The 25,675-nt window shown below is 45.6% G+C and overlaps 1 protein-coding gene across 6 annotated transcripts; it reads right to left on the bottom strand.

Annotated features, from left to right (window-relative positions):
* Positions 1-160: 160 nt before the first annotated feature.
* On the bottom strand, positions 161-25,247 carry CABLES2 (Cdk5 and Abl enzyme substrate 2). 6 transcript variants are annotated; one of them, XM_080558037.1, is made up of 11 exons: positions 23,543-25,247; positions 23,361-23,459; positions 9,910-9,981; positions 9,636-9,728; positions 8,837-8,914; positions 7,288-7,396; positions 6,504-6,669; positions 5,639-5,742; positions 5,140-5,246; positions 3,674-3,878; positions 161-3,225 (listed from the first exon to the last, which is right to left on the bottom strand). In XM_080558037.1, exons 1-11 carry the CDS (start codon positions 24,232-24,234, stop codon positions 3,085-3,087), a joined length of 1,866 nt encoding a protein of 621 aa, XP_080414163.1. In that variant the 5' UTR covers positions 24,235-25,247; the 3' UTR covers positions 161-3,084. The 6 variants fall into 6 exon arrangements, with proteins under 6 accessions (XP_080414163.1, XP_080414164.1, XP_080414167.1 ...); XM_080558038.1 differs by having other exon boundaries at positions 23,361-23,465; positions 23,603-25,244; XM_080558041.1 differs by having other exon boundaries at positions 23,361-25,240.
* Positions 25,248-25,675: the final 428 nt, after the last annotated feature.

Raw genomic sequence — 25,675 nt, 5'->3', positions numbered from 1 at the left:
ATGGGGGCGGCGTGACGTCATCAGCGCACTGCTGCCTGACGGTTTCTTGTCCCCCCTTCTACCCCCCCCAGCCGTGAGGGGCCGGGGAAGGCCCCTCAGCCCCGTTGTGTCCCCCCCCCCCCCCCAAGCACCAACCACAAGCAGCACTGCACACAGGGCATTTGGTTACAAAACACGTATAAAACTGGGTTTATTTCACAGCATCGTGGGTTCACAAGGGAGAAATGGGGAACGGGCGGCAAGTGAGGAACTTAAATAACACACTAGGACAGAAACCGTAACGGAGTCGGGTGCAGACAGGAACATCTCGCTCTTGTCACCTTCATGGGGCGCTTGCTGCTTGTCTGAAGTAACAGGAGCTCCTTGGGGAGAAGAAACGCCAAACAGGCTTCGTGAGGGTCCCCCTCTCAGTTTATTAATTGGTAATGTAGGAATAGTCCCTTGCCACATGGTGGCAGCTTTTAGGTGAGAAGATAAATATTACCACGCAGGCAGAATTGAACAGGACTGCAAACTACACTCTAGCTACAGAGAAATTAACAGACACACACAGCTTGCGTACCCTGCAGAAGTGACAGCTCCTGCAGAGGCACCACAACAGAGGTACCAGTTTACGAGTCGCAGGCCCAGCACCTGGATGCCGTCAGCCAAAGGCCCACATCCTACAGCGCTGCTCAAACACTGCCCCTGCCCGTTTGAGAAGCGCCAGGACAGCGTTTGCTTCGTGGTGTCCCGAGCTCAGCAATGCTGTGTGGGCCTGAGCCAACGTTAGAGTTACCTTTAAACAGCATTCAGCATTCTGGCATTTAGTATTCCTTACCCTAAGCTGTTCTTCTGAAGAAAACGCAAACTAAAAAACCAAACCCCAAAGCTTTCCCATTTATCATGTGAAACCATACCTTCCATTCTGGGAGGGGATCTCTAGCCCAAATGCCCACTGCAACTAGACAAACTTCCACTGAATAGAGACTGAACTGTTCCAAAAATAAATACGTTTTTCTCTAGATGTCTGAGAAAGTTATGTTACAGAAAACTTTATACACTAAATAGAAGGAAGTCCCCGAAGAAGGACATTTTGCGACTTCACTTACGCGAAATGAAGTGTTTTACTATTTCTGGAGATACCTTGTGAGGAGTTTCTTTACTCAGTTCTAGCTCTTTCCCCTCACACAATGAGTATAGGAAGTGGTGGACCACTTTAGTTGTGTTTACCACATTTTTCTAATTTCAAGGCTCTCTATGCTCTAGATGTTTAGTACGTTGCTATTTCTTGCATGCAATGACAGTTATATTCAGTAGAAAGCTGAACTAGTAGACATTTTTCTAAACCTTTTGGAAGATAACTGGCAAGGTTATTGTCTAACTTAACGCCTACCATCTCACTTACAGAGACTGGAAAGTCCTTCTGTGTTACAGAGAAGTCAGAACCATATTCAGTTTACACAAATAACTTGAAGCTACACACAGTTGAACACAGTTACAGAAGATTTGATAGTCACTGTAGTTATTACATGAAAAGATACATTTTGAGCCCTACTTAAAGAGGAAAGGGCTCCAGTAATAGTTTTGGTGCAACTCTAATGACGACAAATCAGCTTTAGGCAAAACACAGCTGAAGAACAAAGATTCAGCTTTGTCTTTGCCTAAAACCAACATTTAATACAAGGAACAGCAATTTACATTACTTTACATATTAGATAGCAGGTAACCTTATGAGGTCTAGTATTTCATTTGGGAGTCAAACAAATTACAAATTTCTCAGTCACAACAGCCAAGCATCAGTTTTGTTTCTTGCAAATAGACAGTTACTTGTATCATAATATTGCTTCAGAAAATAAAACCAAGAGCCAATGTCACAGAAGGTTCCACGTATAATCAGAGTTCATTCCCAACCTGGATATTTTAAAAATAAATGAAGGAATAGCCAATGGTCAAAGAAGTTATTTAACCTCTGGCATAAGCATTAGAATGCTGCCTGGCACCAGCTGCTAAGTGGCTGTTCCGATGTGCAACAAATGCTAGTTTTGAGGACCATCACAGTGACGCAATGCTTGGAAGAACAGAGTTTTAAAAAGTAGCATTTTAAATATTGAGCATGCTTTGTTTCACTGGCTTAGTTTGGCAGGAATAGCTCCACTGACTTATGTACTTGCTCAGAGCACTAAGACCATATATAATACAGTCATACTAAAAAGGTGCTTATTTCAGACTACAAAACACAAACAAATCAAAACCAGAAATTATACATTTTACAGCAAGTTGTTCTTAGTTAAAAGCACTCATCTTCCATTTAAGAGTGGATTGGGATGGCAATCACTTTGCAGCTACCTTGTTCAACAGGTGGTATTTCATGACAGATTTTGAATCAATCTTTACTTTTTAAATAAAGTGTATAATCTTAAAATACTATAGTTAACTAAATTGAAACAGTAATTTCAATCTAGCTATATAGTATAGATGCCCCGTGTATCATTAGTGCAGATATACTGGAACTATTTTCCTTATATGCAAGGCCAATGCAGGTAAAGAATAAATGGCTATATAAATTCAGAATTTCCCACTAAATAACATAACTAACTTAAAAAGTACTGGTACCAGACCAGCCGGTTTTAGGCACATCTTCAAAAAAAATAAAGTATGTGTTTCACTAATGTAAAAATGCAAAAAGATTCTTGGAAACTTCTGAACTTTATGGTGCACTGGAATGGAAGTGATGCTTCCTTTAGTTTCAAGGAATACAATAAAGGCTTAAAAAAAGAAACAATACCGTAGGATTCTTCATAGGGAAGAACAGTTTTAGTAAAACTGAAAAGATAAATAAGGAATAATCAGCAGCCATAACAGCTAACTGGTGAATATTTGTGCTTCAAACGTCCAAAAGAAAATAAAGTTCAACAACTCTTTTCGTACCATCTCCCAGTCTTGGCATACGTGTCCATAATGCACACCTTGACAGTTCACACACACGTCGCAGACTTCAAAGATAGCTGTAGCCATAGCAGGATGCACACAGTGGCACAGAAAGGCCAGTGGCAACTTCAGCAACCGTGTTCAGTGACGCTATCAGCTGGAAAGTAGCTTTGGTTAAGACTGTTGTGTGAGCCGTCTGTAATGAGGTAAAACCTGGTTTTCAGGAAGATAGAGAGCCAGTTCCAAAGCTACAAGGACGGTGAATTCAAAACCAATGAGATCTCTTCTGTTGAATCTGAATCTCTCTTCTAATTTCTATGATGGCAATGAAAAAGAGAGGGGGAAAAAAACAGAATCAGTTATCCACACGATACCAACGCACTATCAGATTAAGTCTGCATCACATATTCCTGTTTTATGCTAAGTCAGAGAATCAAAAGCACTGCCACAGATCAAAAATGTAAACAACCTTATCAGTTCAGCTGTGACACCCGCACAACAGTTACTGTTTCTCAGGCAAACATTAAATGTGAAAATAACCTCACTGTAGGATTGATAGGACATTAGACTGCATCAGTCAGGTACTTTAAATTAATTAAAAAGAAGCATCCAAAGGAAGAGCCCTGATGAGAACGAAAACCTACTGAAAGAGCTGGTCTTGAATACAAGCACGTGCTGCTAAAAATCTTGCATTTCATCTTTACCTTGTTCCGTGAAACAGAAAGGTTTTGACCAAACCTGAAACAAGTTGCATAGTACTTACATCTATAAGGTGTTTGACTTCGTGTTTCCTGAGGTCACTGCTGATCTTGGCTGCAAGCAGAACGCAAGCACCAGCGCACAGTTTGCGGTTCTGTTTGTTAAGTTTGCCTTGGAGAACGAGCTTCTCAAAGTAAACGTAAGCCATGGACACAGTAACTGGCTCCAGATTGCATTCTTCACTCAGATTCCGCATTTCTCTCTTTAAACTGAGAACAGAGGGGAAAAAAAAAAGATCCACCCTCTCAAACTTGAGAGCTTTTACCAAATGCTCTAGAAACACCTCAGCATGGGAACTCAGAAGAGCACACAGGCAAGGCTCCTACTTAGAAAACCATGACTGGTGTTATCTTCAGCTGGAGAAGCCCAGCTGGCTGCAAGCTGGAGCTGATGAACAACTGACTTAACCTGGCTGACATCATCTACTGTGAAAGAACAGTTCCTCATCTGTCCATAAACACCATGGATTTAGCTGCTTCACTGACACACAGGCTGTTGCTGTAGGTCTCCTTCTAAGATCCCAAACTTGTTCATGATTCATATCATAAGACTGAACCACGCTGGCCTACACAATGCCACATCAAAGCTGTGCAGATGGAGACCTGTCTACCACACACCTCTAAGGAAAATCAGGTCTGAGGGGAAAGACAGACTGGTTTACACCCTTCTCACAACTGCTGGCCTTTCACTTCAACAAAAAGGCAAACTTTATGCTGGACGCTCTCTCATTGCTATCATCCATGCTACACCTACAGAAGATCTCTCTGCAAGCACACAATTGAAACAGCTACAAAGAGGAGCGTGCAGGACACTGGCAGAACATGTAGACTAAGAAAGAGCAAACCTTCCACTCACAGCTGGGAGCTGCACATAGCCCCAGTGATTCAGCAGTATTGTGTTTTAAGCTGGCTGTTTCAGAAGGCCCTGACTGCTGCACAATTACAACTCTCTGAAGGTGCAACAGTGCATCTCAGTGGTGAGTGCTCAGATGTTTCCTGGAAAATGAGGAATTCTGTGTCCTGCCTTCAAGAAATGCTTTTCTTTACCATGACGCCACAGACCTAACCTTCTTCTTTATCCTAGAGTCCTGTTAGAGTCTACAGTCTTGTAATTGAAAGGTGAAAATAGGCAGAGGGTCCAAACTAGTTAAGAGTGGGACTGCACAATAGCGAAACAATCAGGTTACAAGTATTTGTTTCAATGCTAATGTTGCTTCACTGTTAATTGGCTATTAATGTTGATGAAACAAAACCCATCTAGGCTGAACTATGAAAACCAACTGTTACCCTTTTCCAGCGTCCTAAGCATTCCTGTACAAGGCTGTCATCCTACAGTCAGCTCAACTGGCAACAAGAGATTAGTATTTAATTATATATACACTATTAATAGATCTAGTATTTGCTCCATACAAGTGGAAGATAAGTCTTGCAACAGTGCAGAAGTTCTCATTATTCACTGCTTGTTTCTTACCTCCTAATTTTGCTCAGTGTCAACTTGATATGAGGAAACTTCTCTCTAAAGGTTTCGTTCATATCCTTCTTCAGGTCTGAGGGCTTCACATATTCTATGACTGTTGTCTGAAACACAGGATGCAAAATTTATTATTTCTCTTGTGAACAGCACTGACAGCAAAACAAGGTTTCCAAGGACACTTTAGTGCAAAGGCAAAACATTTTTTTTAACTCTTAAACTTCTGTAGTGGCTTATGTAATACCTCAGGTTGAATCTCAGCCATGTAAAATCTTAATTCGTAATGAACCAGTAAGCAAATGGTTACAATAAATAAGTGACACAGATGTCAAGTTGGACCTTGACAAGCACAGTGTACAAAGCTATTTGTATTTTCCTTGATCTGTTCTCAAAAAGCCACAACTACTACTTCCTGGAGGATTTTTTCTTCCCTGTGGAAGTTCTTTATAGGAGGATCTTCCAGGAGCTCGCTCACTCCTCTGTTCAGTTAGCTACTCACCATGTAAGAAGCAAAGATGAGAACACGTTTGTGTTTTCCACAGGGCCACTGAGGGTCATCCAGAAGATTTGGATCGTACTCTGCTGCTTCCCCAGCTTCACTTCCTGAAGGAACGAGGAAAGCACAGCACTGAGCCACAAGAGACGGAGCTTTAAGTTCTGTTTTCTCTTTAATCAAGTGTTCAAACAGCAAACATTAGAAGTGCTGGGAGACCCCATTAGACAGATAAACTGCAATTAGTCACCTGTTTTCATTCCACAAACGAACTAGTCAGTACTAGATTTATTTAAAAACAAACCAGCTCCATCTCCAACATATGCCCAATGCACCATTTTAGACAGTGCAAGCTAACAGTTTGTCTTCCAGAAATATGCACAGAGAACAACTGCAGAAGACTGAATTTTTGCTTATACTCAGATCTAGCAGACAACAGCATTGTCAGGTTTGCTCTTTTACACAAGAGAATGCATTCTTGTCAAAAACCCTTGTTTTTTTTTTATGCATTGTTACAGTGCTAGAAGGCAAGGAGGACCATCTGTACCCACACACACCAGGTGTTTCTTGTTGAGAAATATAAAACTTCACATTTCCAAGGAAATGCTTTGCAGTCTTCGAATTGCAAAAACTAGGCCAAATATACAGAGGATGTAAGGAATATATGCAAGTCTCAGTCCTAAGGTTCATCCCCTGTACTTCATTAACAAGCCTTCTTTGCTAGGGTGTCCTAAAACCAGTCTCCTTCCAAACCCAGTACATGTGTCCCAGTAATGCACTTCACCACTTGCAATTGTTTCAGAAAAATAAGCTTTTCTCATGCTTTTCTGCTGCATGCACAAGTGGTGACAGTGCTAGAAGCTGTCCTTACCAAGCTCTGATCCTGCTGGAATAGTTTTTGCTGTCACAGGTTTGTATCTTGATCCAGGAAGACTCCGTGAAGCACTAGCTCGACATGAAGGAACAGCACTGTGGCTGTCAGCTTTACGAACAACTAGGGCATTGGTTGGATACAGGAATTTTGCATAGGACACAACCTTCAAAAAAAAAGTTGTTGTAGTTATAGGGGAAAAAGTATTGAAAGCTTATTTCCAGACACTGAGAATTTTATAACTCAGATCTGCAGAGTTTCTACTTGGGAGTAAAGACCTTGAAACTGGGGGGACAGAATGCTGTACATTCACGACTTCAGGACAGAAGGGTTGTAGAGGATTTGGGGGGGGATAAAAAAGGGAGAATCACATCAATAAAAGTCTGGCAGTACACAGATTTAACTGAAGAGGTATAAATTTCACCCATATTTTGTTTTGACAAAAAGGAAATGTTTTGATAAAAATATCATTTACATGTTGCCTGAGATACCAGAGTCAAAACAATTCTCCAGAAATGGAGGCAGAAATCACCAGGGACTTTCACGGCCTCCCCAGAAGCAGCATTATGACAAGTCAAACGTTTCAGACATTAAGGAGCTAAACTTCCACTGCTTTCAAAAGTTACAGTTCTCACTTTAGGCAGTGTTGTGCTATCCATAAATTAAATAATCTTCCTGGTATCAAATGGTCACAACGGTGAAAGGAGCCAGCTGACCCACCCATCATCCCCATGCCAGTCAATGGTTCAGTGATGGAGATCAAGAAAAAAAAATATTTCCTTACCTTGCCGTCAGCACCTAGCTCTACTCCTTCCATTCCAAGGACCATCTCAGTGGAGACTGAAACTCCCCCAGAAGGATGTCGCTGCTTCTGTCCTTCCATTTTTAGATCACTAAATGAAGACAAGAAAACGCACAATTGGAAAATGTACCACAAGCTCAGCTTCTTCTATGGTAAACGCCTGGCCGATCCTCTACCTGCAGCCAACACCACGTGGTCAGAGTTCCACTACGCAGAAACAAGGCAATCCCTCAACCCCATCTCCAAGCAAGCATTAATTTTTAAATACTCAAAAATGTGAAGATGTTCATTAACTCAAGAATCAGATTTCATCTCATTTTAAAAAAATCAGATCTGTACCAACGTACCTATCAAATATATCCCACTACTTTTTTTTTTTTAAGTATGGTCTTTCTGCATAAGGCTATACCATTTGTAATACACTAATGCTCAAACACATAACAGCAAATATGATTTTATTACTAGTTTTTCAGGATTAGAAACTTGCCTTTCAATTGCAATTTTCCCAACCACTGTGCACACAAGCTCACACTAAGAATTAGGGCTGCAAGCAGAACTCTGTTTCAGTGATGGCAGCATGCAGCTTTGTCACCTATATTCCAATGCAAAAAAGCAGCTTTCAGCTGAAGAACTGCATCGCCAGCTTACACACAAGCAGAACGACACCGTGCTCAGAAGTGCTCTAAAATAACTCCAGTGACCTTGCTGCTTTTCAATTAAATGAGAAAACATTTTCCCATCAACTATTTTTATAGCAAGTGTATTTGAATACAATACAATTCCCACCACTAAACATCCGTTTCCTTCTTCCATAAGTTACATACGGAACAGAAGTGGCAAGACAATTGTTTTGGCAGAAGTGGATTAAAATAAAAATTATTTTCTATGGCATACTCGTAGATTAGGCCTTCACAGAATCAACTTAGAGTTCATAAGAGACTGAGCAAAGCTGCAGGCAAGTCCAGTTAGCAGGTTTTGGTTCTCATATTTGATCATATTTACAGTTCTATAAAAAAAATGGGAGTGCAAACATTAAAAGCAGAATCAATTGGTATCAATCGGGCTAAACTGCTTCTGTTTTTCTTAGATTACAAATAGTGACATTCATGGCTTAGGACAGGTGAAAAATGGAAGAGTTTCTTAAACTTAGTTATAGCTTAACTGCTAAAGGTTGAATATTTTCTAGTAAATAGTGTAGCATCCTTGTCTGATGTACACGGCAAGGAGCCACGTTGTGTTCAAAGTTGGTTTCGAGGATTTCACAGGACTGCAGTGCTTGAAACGTGAACAAAGACCTTAAGAGAGGTTTGCCCTTTTCCAGTATTTTCTCTAGAAGTTTCAGTGAACACCGACACTGCAGCAACGTCTGATTTCACTGCGCTGATAGCAAGTTCTTGTCCTTACACATAAGCAGTAAGTCAAGTATGTTCACCGGCTTCAAACACAAGACCTATACCACCTATACTCATTTAAAAACATCTTTCGCAAACAATAGACCAGAGATTTCACGAAGCAGTTAATGATGACTCACCTGATTCGTAAACTCTCCCCGTAAGGTAGGATCGAAAAAGCCACACACAGTGTTCGTTTAGCACAGATTAATACTATCCTGTAAGCAGATGGGAAAAGATCAGGATAAGAATTGAGATTCAGAAGTTACAAAACTTTTTTATAGACTGTGAACACTGGATTCCTCTTCAATTGCTTTGTAAGTTACATAGATACTGATACGGATTTTATTTCCAGAAAGCAGCACAAAAGCAGAGGTTTCCTTCTGACCCTACAGGGCCTTAGAGCCAAGCTCTATCTCACAGCCCAGCTCTGTAACCGGCATCATCCTGAGAACAACTCAGAGATCTCAGTCATAAAAATTAGAAATACCTATTTAAAAATCAATATATTTTCATAAATATTTTTATATTGAGACGGATGATGGTACCACTCCTAGGTCTCACACATCTAGCAATAATAAATACGAATGCAACCCATTCTCTCTCCTGCTCAGCCAAGAATTTGGATAAACCAAACCATTCTCCTTACATCCTCCTCAGAGCTCTTACAGCCTCCTCAGTCTTTGTGCTAGAGATAAAGACGGCGTTCGGAGAGAATGAATTAACTTCCTTTCTCCTCAAAGCAGAATGGCAGAACCATCAGAAGATTGCTGCAGGCGTAGCAGATATCTGCACCTACTGCCCTCAATATAAGGATGTTTAAAATTAGCAAGACCACATGGACATTGCATTATTCCCACCGATATTAAAGAGCTAACCACATTGAACTGGAGTTTACTTATGAGCACCCACAAGTACAAGGGGCACAGCTGAAGTTACCTGCTGTTTTTTGTGTCATACTGCCTCATGTTCTTGATGAAGTGCATCTTCTTCAAACTTTTGTGCCTCGGAGACCCAGATATATTCTTGGTTCTGCAATTGTAAAAAGAAAACAGAAAAAATCCTAAGTGCTCTGAAAAAAAGTCATGCCAGTTTTATGATCAGATGGCAGCACTAGCATGCAGGACCTCAGATATTGGCGTGGAAGAGGGTGGAGGGAGGAGAGGACTGCATGCAACGAGTTAAGATTAATGCTGCTTTTGAAAAAAAGTACCTTTGTACACTGGCATATTCCACTATGTCTTCTAAAAAGTCTAGAGAGCAGCGCTGGGAGATAAAACGCCTTCTGTAAAATGTACAACACCATGAAGAGTGAACAATATTAGTTCATGGCCTCGGAGTTTATGAACTGCAACAGATCTATGAGCTCTTAAGACAAATGGCAGCTTTTTTGGGGGGATTTGTTTTGTTGTTAGAAGAGTGCTTACCAAGGGGTTTCACGTTCCTAAAAAGGCCAAGAACTTGTTACCCCCCTCTAGGAATTTTAAAATCTGTCACTTTGAGTACACGTTTATACTGACTTCATCAGCAAGAGCACTCACTACCTTCAACACAAAAGAACACCTACCTATAACTTAAACACCTAAAAAGCTTCCCAATATTTCTTACAGGATTTTAAGTATCATAAAAACCTCCCTATGTGCATCAAGGCAAGGGAGCAAGTAATTTTATATCAATCTACCAACACGTATATATACAGATATCTGTATGATGATGGAACATCTGTATTTGTATTCCTGATTTTAAACACTGTGCTTCTCCAGCAGTAGGCATCTGCGGACCAAGAGTCCATGACACTAGCCCAATAAAATTGACAGATCTCTCAGGAAAACAATAGAGAGGACTATTAGAGGAAGCTAAGAGTATTCAGGGCCCATCTGAAATCCCAGAATGGAAGACACAAGGAGAATAATAAGAATCTTGTGAGTTACTTTAACAGAAATAGGATATTACACTTAAGCCAAAAAAAAAAAAAAGACATTGCCAAGTAAGATGCATTATACTCTTTGTGCGTAGAGATTTACAAATAAATTTGGAAACTGGCTGCAATTTCCGTAGGAACAAGGCACTCAGATTCAGCCACCATCACCAAAATACTGACACTACAACTATCAAATTCTACTTTTTTCTGCTTTTGTTTAAGCATACATCACACTGTGCTTTTACTACAAGCCACATGCATTCAAGTCCCAGGTTTTCTTCCAAAGTATCATCATAACCCAACTGATGGCCGATATTGGCATGGAGCCAACTAAGAAGACGCTTACTAGATATAAGTAGTAGGATGCTGCTTTGACAAGATCAACTTCTGGAAAAAACTCAGACTTAAAACTCCACATATTTTCACCTCTGGAAAAACAATAAATACATTGAGAAAGAAATTATTGCCGTTTATTAGAAGTCGCACATCCGTAACAGGAGATGGCGGTCATGCTGCTGTGGAGAACTTGTGCTCAAGGCTATGCAGCTGTAGACTACTGGAAAGCTCCAAAGTCTTCAAAAACAGTTTTCAGAGCTCTCGTGCACATGAGTAGCCAAACTGCTCAGACAGACCAAGGCCAGGCTCTCGTGCTTGGAAGTTAACATGCAACACTAAAACAAAAGTATAGCACCTTGGGTGGTGGGAAGTGGAGGGGGCAAGGAGGTCAGCCAAAATGGGATTTATTAATTGCTAAGAGCTACGGATGACTTTTTACAGCAAAGATTTATAGCTTCAGTTGATTCAAGGTAAAGATCAAGAAAAGCTACTCAGGATTTACTCTGGTCTTGAAGCCCAGCACTTCAGGATTTTGAAGTTACTTGACAATCTGCTAGTCCTGGTGACTTTGCCTTCTATCCTCCAGCTGAGATGGGTAAGAAACCAAACCACACCATTTTGTCGCTACATAAGAGACATACAGGAGCACTCCAGCCTATTTTGGCTTCTAACATGCAATAAGAAAACACCTTGGTGAAATGCGGAGGCCAGTCTCAAAGGTCCTGGCATGAACTGCAGTTCTCCATGTCCCCAAACTTCCTCCCCTCTAGTTCAAGGAGACCGGACTGGATGCAGACAGAAAGAAGCCTTGTATGGTGAGCTAAGGAAAAGCAAAGCTAAAACCAATGACAACAGGCATTGGTACAAAAAAAGACGTAAAAGGCTCTTTAAAAGGATGCCAGCATAAGGTGCCAGTAAGGGTGCCACAGTGACCACCAAAGTGCTGGGCCACTACGGTAGAGACCCATCAGGAGCCCTAAATCCAAACACTGCTGCATTTCCTCAGCAATAGGGACAAGAACACAAAGCACCTGAACCCACTGCTCTGTGAGAGCCTATCTCAGTAAAACGCTGCTGCAGTGAAAGGAAGATCCTGCCCCTTTGCTCAAAACCACAATGACTCACCCCCACTGTGCCAACAGGAAACTTGATTTTTAGCTACACTTCAGCTTCACTTGAGGACAGAAAATATCTGTTGTCACCTTGGAGAAATTCAACACGCTAGGCAAGATATTCTCCTCAAAAATCAAAACAGGGAATACGCAGAGGTCTCGCTAATCCAGACCATGCTAAACAGGTTGTGTGCTCAAACATTTTACAATGACAGAGACTTGCTGGCTTCCTCAGTAGCACTAATCAGCAAAGCTTCTTTATTAGTGCATCCTTGGAGTATGCTGGAAACTATTACGGCTTCTTGAGTTGTCTGCAGTCAGTTTGCAAACTGTTTGTGTTAGTTGTGGTGCTCCTCTCACGCAGTAATTTGCACCTCAACACCAGGCAGCACGGGATCACTTCAGGACTCTTGCCTGATGAAAAAAGTAGTTATGTCCCCTGGGCTAAGCAGATTCATCTAGGATAACACCTCTTGCTTGTGCTCTGATCCACAGGAGTTCAAAGGATTTTAAGTCATTTACACAGAGCATCTGTTGCCAAACGCGACCTAAATACTAAAGCAGCGCACAAAAATCTATACACGCACTGTCAGTTACCTTACACTGACTCTTACTGACAATGCTACTTGATAATTAGAAATCGAATCATCCAATGTTAAAATTTTAATGAGTTCTATGAAGCAGGCTGTAATTTCAATAGGATCCTAAAAGAAAGCCCAAACCTGCCTGTTAGCCAATACCAGCTATTTCCTTGACAAGCTACGGAGGGTTTGTTTGCTTGGAAGTACAGCCTTGGTCAAGAACTCACGTTTTGGGTGCTTCTCCCACTATTTTAAGAGCCAATAAAACAGGACCCACCCAGGGCTTCAACACACACAGCGTGTGCCCAGAGATAAGGGGCTATCGAGCAGAGGGATTCTGGATTAAGCCTGGGTTTGTTATCTCCATGCGCGCACACGGCCACGCACAGTCCAACAGCACCGCTCAATCTGTGGTGAGCTAAACATGGACGTGAAAAACACCTCATGATCAGATAAAAAACAACAGCTTAAGCAGCAGCCAGCCCACAAATTCATCCTTTCTCGTGGACTTCCCACTAAACAAACCCCACTTCTGAGGGCTTTAGACATCTGTCCTCCTCCGGCCCTGCCAATGTCCTAGCGAGTGCCAGAGAAACTCTCACAGAGGGAGACGACAATGGAGAAGCAGCACACAGGACTCCTGGCCAGGGGTTTACTCAGCTCTTAAGTGTTCCCAGCAGGACAGGACACAGCTAAGAGCAGTCTATGTATAGCACCGGTAATCCCTAAATGTCCTGTCTTGCAAATTGAAAGGAAAAATCTGTTTAAGTCACAGCTTCAGATTAAAGACCAGTGACCTTTCAGATGGCCTGCCAGAGTATTTCCCCTTTCCTACCCACAGGCTAGGCCGCACAGACGTCCAAAAGAACAAGAGGAAAGTGTGAGGATGTTGCTGTAGTTGGAGATTCCTAAGACAGTCCTAAGACAGCCACTCTTAAACAGATATCCTGTAAAATGCAAGAAGTGCAGCTGTCGTTTGGCCCTTTTGAAGCGTCCCTGTTCAGCCCTGCTGGTCCCTGTATTTCTGCCACAGCAGGTGGACTGACCAACAGCTCTCCTTCCTCCCTAAGGGAGAAGTCAGAAATTCCTGAAATCTGACTGGGATTCTCTTGTCCTAACTAACCGCCTCCTCTCACAGGGACAGGTTTGCACCCTGAGCCAACCCTACAGCCAGAGAGGGTCCATTCAAGCAGCATTCAGCTGTTTTCACCCATAACTGTATCTCTGAGCCACGCAGCATCTGGAGTCCGTCTTCTGCCTGACCTCTTACCACGATCACTCCTAGGGCAGGGTCAAGCAGGAGAGGAGAAAGCCTGCACTCCTGTCTGACACCACTATTTCAGCCTCTGCACATTTTTCACTTTAAATGTAGTACCTTCCTGTAAACATCTGCAGGAGAACATTAATGTATTGTTGGTGATGCTTGCAGGGGTGCCGAAGAGTGGAAGTGAACTGCCTCCAAGCTAGAGGATGCCTCACTGCCCTGCAGGATGTCTTTTAAGATGCTCAAGTGATCAAGTTGAGTATTAAGTTGCTCATATTATCCTTCCTCAGTATATGGGCGGCATTTCCAGTAGCTTCTTCTCTTGTCACACGTTTATGGGTGTGTTTAATGATCTCAACACTGGTCTCACTGAATGAGTGAACCAAAAGATCATATGCTGCTCACTTCTGCTGAGTTAGAACAAATTTCCATTTCTGACCACTAGACCAGCCATTCTCTCTCTACTGTAGGAAAAAGTAGGAAGCAAGCCAGATGATCCGAAGAAGAGGCAAAAGTAGAGGTTGCACCTAACCTAAATTTTTGCTCCAAAATATCTGAGCTCCTTCCATCCTCTAACACCACGAAAGCAATGGTGTTGAATTAACCAAGACCATGTTAGCTTCCCGGCTCTGTGGAAAACGCTTTCTGTGTGTGGCTCTGGTATGGCAAGTTTGCTGCGGGACTCCTATCCTCACATCTGATTTTCACTTCACCTACGCAGCAACAAAAATCAAAAAGCAGGAGAAGAGGGCAGGAGGCTAAGCCCTGCGGCACAAGTGCTCAAAGATATTGCAAAAGCAACACGACTTGAGGCCTCCTGTAGCAAAATGGACAGGCACTGCAGGCTCGTTTCAGATGCAGTCACATCCCTCTGCCAGAGGGAAGGATGCCGCGGTGCTTTCACACGTATGCACATGCATCCACGGGCACTCTGCTAAAATTAGCAGCTAGGCTTGTATCCTCTGTTGCTCTTTAGCAATACATACTGCTAATAGATGAATTGAACGGACCAGGTCAAGGATTTTTAATTATAGTGTAAAATTAGGGGCTAATAGAATTTGGTTTCTTATTTCTCACTTGAAAGTTATTTTAATATTGATGGCCCTTTGTAAGGTCTTCTACATGCCTCAGTATAATCACAGCTGTCAAGAGACTGAGTTTAATATAACAAAGACAAAAATCATTTATTGGTTTGTGGAGGCACTACCTTAGTAACAACTGTCAAAGGTAATTTGCTCAAGAAATCCAGATCCCAAATCTTGTTTTCAATAGGAAGACACACCTGTCAGATTTGTTTTGTCAAGACATACTTTGAAGAATTAAACTTTGTAGTTTTTCCTTCCTTACGGGCAAGCCAACAACCTGGTATGAACTGCGTTTCAGTTTGACTAGGCAAAAATACTGTCACCAAGGGATTAAGGAAACCGGTTCCAGTTTTTTAGCTTAATTTTTGTCAACTGCTGTTACCTATGCTCAGGCAACATTTACTGTTTCCAAGCTTGCATTCCAGAGCGTACGAGTATGAGACTCCCTGTTCTCACACCCCGTGCCTTACTGCCATCAGTGCTTATATTAATCGGTTTCCTGATTGAAGTAGGAAAGCAGGTTGAGTACAGCTCACCGGGAGCAACAAGTTTTCAGTAATTAAAGTCAAGAGAAGTCAGACACCACATTTATACTAAAGCACAAACCACCGTCACTACCACGTATCTGGGAAAATAGATCTTTTATGAAGAATCTCTGCCATGAATGCCCAGTACTGAGCCATTTCTGCAGGTAGATGGTTTTAGATCTCACACGCAATGAAGCAGCAGAGGAGATGACACCCCGTGTAAATGACAGCAAGTGTATAGCTAATCACTCCTTTACAAGGTCAGCTATCCACTGTTTTATGGCAACGCTACTGGAAGCACAGACGTGCAGTGTGGATTGTAAGCCACGGTCCCAGGAGTTCATTCTGACATTTATTTAAAGAGTCACACTGCCAGAGAATAAATACAAGTCTCACAGGGGGGTCTAGTCTAAGACGTTTCTCCAATAATCTGCCTTTTAAGGAATAAATCCAAACTGATTACCCACATGAGCACAGGAGTACTTTCATGCTGCAGAGCAGGTCTCTGTGCCAGACCTCGGGGTTAAAGAGGAGGCCCAGCTCCCTCACCCTTGTGTTCGTATTCAAGGTTTGTTCATGAAACCAAAGCAGCACCAGGGCTTTCCTGCTGGTCCAAAACAGCCAAGAGAAAAACCTGCATTGCTCAACGAACAGTAACACCACATGCAAGAAAAAGAATACGCCGTGCAGTGCACAGAACAAATGAGAAGGGACAGAAATAAACTGTAGCTTGAATGAAGGTGGAGGCAGAGTAAATGGAAAGTTTACTAAGCCTGGATGGTTTTAAATACTAACAAGGAAATAAATTACTGTAGATACTTGTCACAGTGGCTGCTACTTCATTGCTGATTCACAACCACATATGATTAAGACCTAATGCTACCAGGAAACGAGCTTTGTATTCATTGCGTTTCATACATCACATTGTTCTGGTGCTAAGAGTGTTTAGACAACCCAAGGAGAAAATAATGCCTTCCAGTAAGTGTTATGAAAGCCATCTGTTGCAATAGAACCACCAAGCCAGATGCAAGGTCTGCTGTGCCTAGAGCCCGCTTCTTGTAAAGTAATTCTAAAGCCTGCTCCTAAAATCCCAGCTGCTCCTCACAAAGCAAACTGGATGTGCTGCCAAGATGCAGCCAGTGACCATTCTCCAAGTCTGAACCAGTTTCTGTAGGTGTTCCTACCAGGGACTGCTCACCAACCTGGTTTCCTCGGTGCTCTGTTCACTAAACACAAACGCTGATCAACAGGCAAGTGAAACGCAACACGTGTCTTTTGCAACACTGAGGACATTATGCTAGAAACACTCACGCACTTACTTCCCTGAGAGATGATGATATCATTTCTTGTGCCTTGTTAAAACAAAAGCCTTCAGCACAATAAAACTCCCAAGTTACAAAAAAAAAAAAAAGAGCTTTTACTGGGAAGAAGAAAATTCAAAACAGGTGACAGGAAGAAACCAAGTGAAGGAAAGTTTTGAGTTCTCCCAGGGCTTTAATGGGAGCTTGGTTCTTCCCACCACCACATCTGTCATCCCCACTAACCTACAATCAAGAGGCTGCAGCCTCACCAAGGCAATTTTTCATGCTAACATTGCAAAGATCACAACAGAGCAAGTGCAAATCTGTGCTGTGTTTCAAGCAAATCAAGGCAGGTCTGCGGGGCAGGCCGAGCTCCTTACTGCCGTGCCAGTGAGCACTGACCAAGACGAGTGCTCCCCAGAGAAGGTCGCTGCACGCAGCAGAGGTGTTCAGAGCTCCTGCAGGAAGGGCTGCCAGGCTCACAGCACGAGACGACAGCGAGATTTTAGTTTTAAAGACTCTGTACTTCTCATCAGTCAGAGCACTGTCTTGTGAAACTCTTCTGCTTCACTCGCCCTTATGAGAGCAGCTAAAGGTTCTTTATTTAACACCACCTTCAGAAGTTAGAATATAATAATTTACAGTAGATTATACACACAATAGCTATAAACCAAAGGTTACAAGTGTTAGAGATCTTCATCTGAAGAGCTAGCGAGACTGTCTGTAGCTGAGCACCACCCACCTGCAGTCATCTGCTTTATCAACAATACCTCATTCTCATTACAGAGCCCAAATTTCACTATACTTGCATGCACGTCAGATTACGCATTTTTAGATTTAAACTGCAGAGCATGAGGAATTCGGAACAATCTACAAAAGGAGGCTCAAAAGCGTCTTCGTGGAAAAAGCGACAGATGGAATAAGGAGCAATACAAGACACCTGAAGCTAAGTCTTCAAGACTTCATACAAGTAAAACAACACATACAACAAAAATAAAAACAAACAATTTTGTGAGAGTCGCTTTCACTCCATCTTTCTGTTTCTCTTCTGAAACAAAAAGCCCAGTTTACGGAAGCCTGCAAACAGCAAGCACCACAGCTAGAAACTCTTCTGCTCAGTCTCTGAGCCCTGACAAAGAAGCTTCATCATCCGCAGATAAGGTGAGATAGCTGCTCACTCTACTGGCAGCACTGATGCGAGTTTGAGCAGCCACTTATCTGCAGTTATCAAGAAGGACTCTTGTGCTAAGCCAAGTTCCAGCGAAGAGCACTGACAGCCTAAGCATTTGCTCCAGATGTGCACCCACGGCACCCAGCACATGGCTGTTGCTCAATGTGAGCTTTGCCAAATGCGAGTGCTATGGCTCAAAAGGAGGCACTAATGGAGATCTGGGGGTAGGAAGAGAAGGAGGAGAGAGGAGATAAGCATGTCAGACTGTGAGCTAGAAAAACTATGTTTTAAGCCAGTACAGTGAGACCCTGCAGACTTCAGAGTCGAGCTACATTTGAAAATGCTGGTCTAACAAAACTTATTTTTTCCTGACTCGGGGAAAGCCTTGTAAAGTAAATAACCTTGCATATAAAATGTCAGGAAAGAGCCATGACTGCTGTGGTACCACGTCAGTCCTCGGCAGGGCACTGAAGCCCATGGCAGAGCAGCCCCAGGATGAGGCGGCTCCGGTCACCACGTGCCTGCAGAACTTTCTGGAAGCCCGGAGCAGCGCCCCACCACCTCCTCCTCACAGTCAAGCTTTTCAGATTCATCGGGCAGCCTTTTCTGATGTTAGCTTGAAGAAGCAAGACCACGTATGTGGAGCCGCAGCTGTCAGGCCGCTCGCATGCTGGCCTTGCAAGGCTACACAACCCGCCCCCAGGCCTCATCAGCTGCGAGTACAGTTAATTCCCTACACAGACTCCTCTGACTGGAGAGCAAAGTTACTTTAAAAGCCCTCAGACCCCTCTAAATGAAGGGGTTAAATAACCTTAGCATTGAAGAGTCTCTCTTTTGACCTAGAAGCCTTCCCAGAGGCGTGCAGGATACAAGGATCAGATCTCCAAGTTTCCTGCTAGGCATACAACGCGCTTCTTCTGACTCGGATGAATATACCTGGCTGGGAACGCCAGATAAATAATGCAGGTAGCTATAAATTGTAAGCCATTTAATATTGGACACTTGCAATTCACCTGCAGGTGCAAGTATGCGAGAAGGTTGCTGAAGCAAACCGTTTGCCAAGCAGCAGACTGCTGCCTTAACATTTCAGCTGAGTTTTAAATAAAGTTCAGACGTCGGATATGTTCATTTTCAGCCCTGAGCAGCACACAACAGCCTACTATTCATGTCTCAAAGGTCAAAGCCTGCAGCCTCTGACAGATATTGTTGCTTCCTGAAAAGTACTGTGCACGCCCAGGTTATTCCTAATAAGGCTTAGAAATTAAAACTTGGACCTTTAAGCATTATTTCACCCATCTCCACAAAACATGTGTTAGCAGAGGGTTTCTTTTTAAATAAATGCTTCTCAAAGTGAAAACAGCTGCTGGGCTGACAATAGTATAAAACAATACATTAGCCATCATAAGCATGAAAGCCTGACCAAGCATTTCTGCCATTCCATGCAAGGAACGGATTTGATCACAGCTACGTTAGCAATACAGTACCCAATTAACCCTTAAATGCAGAGCTGGTCTAAAGCACTGCTCTTACCAACTAGTTTAGACTCCAACCCTTAAAGTTATGTAAACCAGCCCAGTCATTTCTGATTTATCAGCACCCACCAGCATTCAGTTCAGCTGCCTTACCGCTGATCATCAAGGGCATTAAAGCACTGGTTGCAAATAGTTTAGTCTCTGAATTTGTTTTTAGGCCTAGCAAAATGCAGCAATACATGGCAAAACCAGCTGTTCTACATCACACTGTACCGAAACCTCAGAACTGCACAACAAGCATTGACATTCAGGGCTGTTGTTCCCATTCCTCATTTCATGCTTTCATAACCTGGCTATTTTCAGGGCTCTTTGCTGTCTGTGTTTCCCCAGAAAGCTCTGCCAGTTTCAGACCCAGCTGCAGAAATTCATTAAAAAACTGTGAATACCGATTTGTTCACTATTTGCTGCCTCCATCCACTGCTTTCTGTTAAGCTTGTTCTCTGAACGACCAGGGTAAGATGGAAAGGGAGGGAGGATAACTAGCGGAGTAAGAAAGCCGGCACAACACAGACTTGTCATTTAAGATCCTATTAACAGGAGATACCTTAGGAAAACAAAAGTGGAAGGTTAAAGTCATTACATTCATCATGCTCAGCCAGCAGCACAATGAAACAAAGCACTCAGATTAAAGCGTGCCTCCAAGGGAGGGCTGTTAGCACACACCCCGCTCACTACTGGAAGTTTCCATCCTAAAGAACCTGACAGCTACTGAGCAACTCCGAGAACCTCCACGTTATGTCAACTCAGCAGGTTTCTTGTTCCTTGGACTGTACCAAAGATCCTGCCTGCTGCTAGCAAACAGCGCCGGCTGTAGCAGAGGTGTAGCGGCAGCCTGCCCTGAGCCACGCTGCCCGGCCACATCAGCTGCTTGCAGCTTCACAACCATGGCAAACAACACCGAGTTTTGCAGTAACACTCTGCACAACGAAGATGACCTCTCAGATCTGGGCAGGCCCCCGATTTCAGTGCTATGAAATCGCCGACGATGGCCCGGGACTCACAGCACCGGTCACCTCAAACAGATGATCGCATCTGGGGGACCCCCCTGCCCTGCTCCTGGTGTATTTAAGGGAGACTCCACTCACAGCAGACCAAAGCAGCCTTTTACAGTGACCAAAAAAGGATGCTGAGGAGAGCGGCTGCCTGCCGTGGGCACCAGAGAGGAGATGTCCCGAGCAGCAGTGCAGATTCCACCTCCCCTTTTCCTCTGGTGGCTTCATACCTCCATATGTTTGCATGATGTTCACCTGCCTAGGAAGCAGCAACACCACTGCATGGCAAAACATCACCCAGATCTCAGAGTCGCAGCAGGAGGGAAGACACATTTGCTTGTTGATTTCTGAACTTTCATTTGCAGTATGCCAAACACAAAAGGGGAAGCAGTACAACCTCCACAAGGAAGAAAGTTCCTGAATCGCTCATTGTGTATTTGCTGTTCCACAGGGAACAGGGCTGCTCTGTCTCAACACAACTCAAGGAACCACCCAGAAAAAAAAAAAAAAGTGTTGGAGTCCCTCACCCTGAAAGCCTTGGCATCGCAGGTAAAAATGTAATTCCAATGGAATGGTCTGTCTCTGCCACTCCTGCGTACTCCTGTGCCCAACGCAACTAGAAATAGATACGTTGGGTTTAATGAGGCAGTGCAAAACTTTTTATCAGAATATATGTATGTGTGTGTGTATATATATATATATATATATATGTATATAGTTTCGGTGATGTTCACTATCCACTCCTCTTTCTTTAAGGACAAAGAAATAGATGAACTCTCACTCCCAGTCACTCTCATAAGAAGTAGATAAAGTGATTAATACGATGCCATATACCCTTTCAAGTATCTCTTTCCCAAGCTGAGGAATCAGTCTGTTTTGTCATTACTCATACAAAAGCCCTTTTATTCTCCCAATTACCCTCCTTGCACTTCCCTCAACCTCTTATTTCTGATTTAATCTTTTCGGTTAGATTGATTAGAATACTATAGTGGAACATAACATCTCAAAATCAGATGCCAAGGGAAGAGGAGGAAGGACATAAAACAAGAAGAGATCCAAGGAACACATATTAAAGAGTATTTTCTTAGCGTCTTACTGACTCGGCATGGAAAAGGGAAGAAAGAATAATTTGCACGAACTCCAGTGGTCCTAAACTCACTAAGCCCATGCACAGGCACGCCGAACGTCTCACACACGGACACCACCGTACTTGCAAAGCTCCTGATACTGAACTCTCCCTCAAAAGCCTTATCTACAAGAAGAAATCAGGAAAACGAGCAGCACAGCACCGAGTGCATGGAGCAGGAGCGCTAGGAAGGAGCTGTGTCACAGTGACACTGTGACTTCAGGCTTCGCTGCTCAACAAGCGGTACACAACAGCATCATCCATGCTCAGAGGACATGGAAGTAGCAGGCCCAGCTGCAGTTTCTCCAAGAAGTAAGGAAAGAAGGATCCCATCTTTTATGGGAAGAAAAGCACCAAGCACTACAAATAATTCAATAAGGTAAAACCCTGGGAGGGAACACACGCAGGAGGACCCCCCACACCGTTACTCACAGGGCTACATTTCCTTGAATTCACTCATCCTCCATCCCGAGGACCAGCAGGACCCATCTGTTAGCAGACGTTCACAGAAAGGTGGCACCAATGACCTGCATGAGCAAAGCTCCCTGGCTTTAAAGCACAGACAACACCTCCATTCCAGCCTACTAACAAAGCTCTGGAAGCCACTATAAAGACCGCGGAGACTTAGATGTCTTCGATATTGTTTTGCTTATCTGCAGCCTCAGAGGGCCAGCTCACTTTACAAGGCTGTTTATGCAAGAAGTGGCCTGAAAAAAAAAAGAGTTCTTTTGGAGCTCAAATCCCCAAGACCGGAGCAGAAGCCTACCTTTCAGAAGATTAGAAAACTAATACTTCCAGGCTGATAGATGACCCCTGCAAATACAATGGTAATTCTGCACTGAGGGCCAGAATATCCTCCTCTAAAGGCAGCTTCGAAAGTTCCCAGAGTACAAGCAATTATTAGCATTGCTTGTAGAGTTACTGCACAAACAGGCAGCGGAGATTAAAAGAAGGCACACCAGTAATGGTCACGTTACCTGGGGTAAGACTCCTACCTAGCAGTGCCTTGGCCAGCTTCATCTGGAGACAGCAAAATTCAAAACCCAGGCCCAGGAAAAGCACGAGGAAGGGTTCCTGCTGCAGCAGACCTCCAGCCAGACTACGCTGGAGAAATATTCTCCAAATCCCCCCCACTCACCAGACACCGCTACCAGTTTGGCCACCCACCGCACACGCAAGCAGACCCCTGGAGAGCTGGGCGAGCCCCCCCAGCAGGGCTACCACGACATCCTGGGCGCTCAGGGGCAGGAGAGGCGCAGCCCCCGCTCCCAACGGGGGGCGCACCCCGGCACAAGGATGCAGGGATGCTCTGGCCACCCAGCCGGCCACCTCGCCCCTGGGGGGCAGCGGGGTTGGATGGTGCTCCCAGGGCGATTGCAGAGGCTCCAGCGGCTGGGGGGGGGGGGAGCTCCATGCTGGCACCCCCCCGGGCAGGTGCTTGCCCCCGGCAGCGGGGGGGGGGGGCGGAGGGGAGGCTGCAGCCCCGTTTCCCACGCCCGCTCCCCCCGGGGGCGCCGCTTTCCCACGCTCGCTCCGCACCCCCCCGGGGGCTGCGGGCCCTGGGAAAGTGCGGCTCTTCCCAGGGCTTCCCACGCCCCGCGGGACCGGGCGGCTGTGCGAACGGGTGGGAAGCTTTGGGGGGAGGGAGAAGGGTTATAGGGCCGGGATGGGGGGGCGGGCCGGCGGGGAGGAGCCCAGCCCCGGCCCCTCACTCACCTCTGCCGCTGCACCTCCAGCGCCAAGCCGCCTCCCGCAGCGCCCGGCGCGGGGCTCAGCAGCCCGGGGCCCCCCGGTTTGGCGGAGCCCGGCAGCCCCGGGGGGGCGGGCGGCAGCGGGCAGAGCGGGGCGCCCTGCGGCAGCGGCGAGAAGCCGCCCCCCCGGGGCTGCTCCGCTTCCCCTTTCCCCGCGGCAGCCGGGGAAGAACCGGGCAGCAGCGAGGCACCCGGGAACCCGGGGGGAACCCGCTGCGGGGCCAGCGAGCGCGGCGGGGCTCCGGCCGGCTCCGCCGCCTCCTCCTCCTCCTCCTCCTCCTCTTCCTCCCCTTCCCCGGAGGGCAGAGGAGGAGGAGGAGGAGGGGGAGGAGGAAGAGGAGGAGGAAGGGGAGGCTGCTTCTCGGCGGCCGGGCAGGGCGGGCGGCCGTCCAGGGAGATGTTGGTGAGGAAGAAGAGGGCGGCCTGCCGCCGCCGCGAGTCGCCCCGTCTGCGCGGCCGGGGCGCCGGGGAGCCGCACGCCGTGGCCGCGGCCATTCTCCGAATGAGCCGGGGCGGCTCCGAGCGCGCCGCCGCCGCCGCCAGCCCGCCCGCTCATTGGCTGCGACGCGCCGAGATGCAAATGAGCCGCCGCGACCCGCCGCGTTCATTGGTTGCGGGGTGGGGGGGGGGGTTCGCGCGGAGCCCCGCCCTTCCCCGCCGGGCGGCCCGCAAAGGGGGGGGGGACGCGCGGTCCTAGCGCCGCCGCTCAGCGCCTCCAAGCCGCCCCGGGGTGCCCCCGGCGGGTGAGCCCCGTGCGGCCTCCGGGAGCCCTCCCGGCCTCTCCCCGGCCCCGGCCTCCCTTGGGCACTTCCCTGCCACAGCCACACACCCGCCGCCATCCCCTATCCCCCCCCAGCATGTCCTTTTTTTTTTTTTTTATGACATTTCAAAACTTCTCCATCTCCCCTCGCAGCCCCCCGGGGACCCCCAGCAGTGTCGTGGTCCCACAGCCGTCGTGCACGCCCGGGGACATCTGCTAAAACGAGCAGCGCTCGTGTGCACGGGCTGTCCGCTGCTCTACCGGCGGATTAAGGCCGGTATTCCCTGCCCCACGGGGCAGGATGAGCGCCAGCCTGCTGCCCCAAGCACACGGGTACCTGGCGCTGAGACTCACCGACAGCACCCGAAACCTGCTCCCAGCGACGAACGTCCGTGCTCCCAGGCTGCCGAAGCAAAGCTGAGGCAGCGCGGTGCCGAGCGGGGCCGTATATGGGAAAGGCGGACCTGGAGAAGCCTCGGTGGGGATCTGGAGGAACATAAACTTGGTATTATCTCCACAGAGTGACTCAAGACATGTCTGCGCGGCACACTGCTTCCCAGGCTCGTGTTTATACTGCACAGAGTAAACATACCCCTCAGGCACTTGAGCTGATGTCTGCCACGTCCCGGGATGATGCCCCGAGCGCTTGCCAAGCAGGGGAGCTGTGCCCTTTCTGCCGCCCTCGGAGGACGTCGCCGGGCCCTGCAGATGTGACCTGAGTTCTGCAAGAGTGACGAAGCTGCTGGTGCTGTGCACAGCAGGATGGGCGCTGGTGGCCCCACGGGCTGCCCGGCCCTGCAGCCGCGCTGTGCTTCCCCTCGTGCATGCTCCAAGCAGTGGGTGCTCCCGACGCTGCAGGCAAGAGCACACCAGCCCCAGTGTGCCATGAGCAGGGGACTACTGAGACATTCACTGTTAGGCAGGAGTTCGTGTGTTTGCAGTGCTAGACCCACGGAATGGTAATTGCTTTTGCCAGCCAGGGTCCTGGTTTTAAAACAGCTCCGTGACATCTTCTAAAAATTGTTCACATTTTCCACCAGCAGTCAAACTGACGTCTAACGATATGACCTGAAATGTGGGCATGGAATAAAGAACGGCTTTTGAAACTGTCTGATAAAATGCATACAGGTGCAAAGTCTTTTCATATGACTGTTTCATAAGATCCTTTTATTTTTGTTGTTACATACAGTTACAAGTAGGACATCAATGTTTGTCTTACAGTATTAGCAGTACTTAATAATAATAGTAACAAGATTGGAAACATACACTGTTTTCTTGTAGGCTTTCATCAAAAGCTATTAAAATAATACGGTGCAGTACAAAGTCTCCCCTTAAAATCCTAAGAACATCCTTAGCATCTTACGACATTCAATATAGGTCAAATTTTGAGCCTAAATTATTGGGCGGAATCATCTCATGTCACAGCTGTGAAAAAATAATTTGGGATAAAAAGGAATTAAAATCTTTCCCGCTGGCAAGCTTATCAAATAAGCCAAGGGATAAACGGGCATGGAAACTTA

Source organism: Anser brachyrhynchus (assembly GCF_964034855.1).
Source record: "Anser brachyrhynchus genome assembly, chromosome: 16".
Lineage (NCBI taxonomy): Eukaryota > Metazoa > Chordata > Aves > Anseriformes > Anatidae > Anser > Anser brachyrhynchus.
The sequence above is the reverse complement of the archived record's forward strand: the minus strand, read 5'-3'. Positions and strand labels throughout refer to the sequence as shown.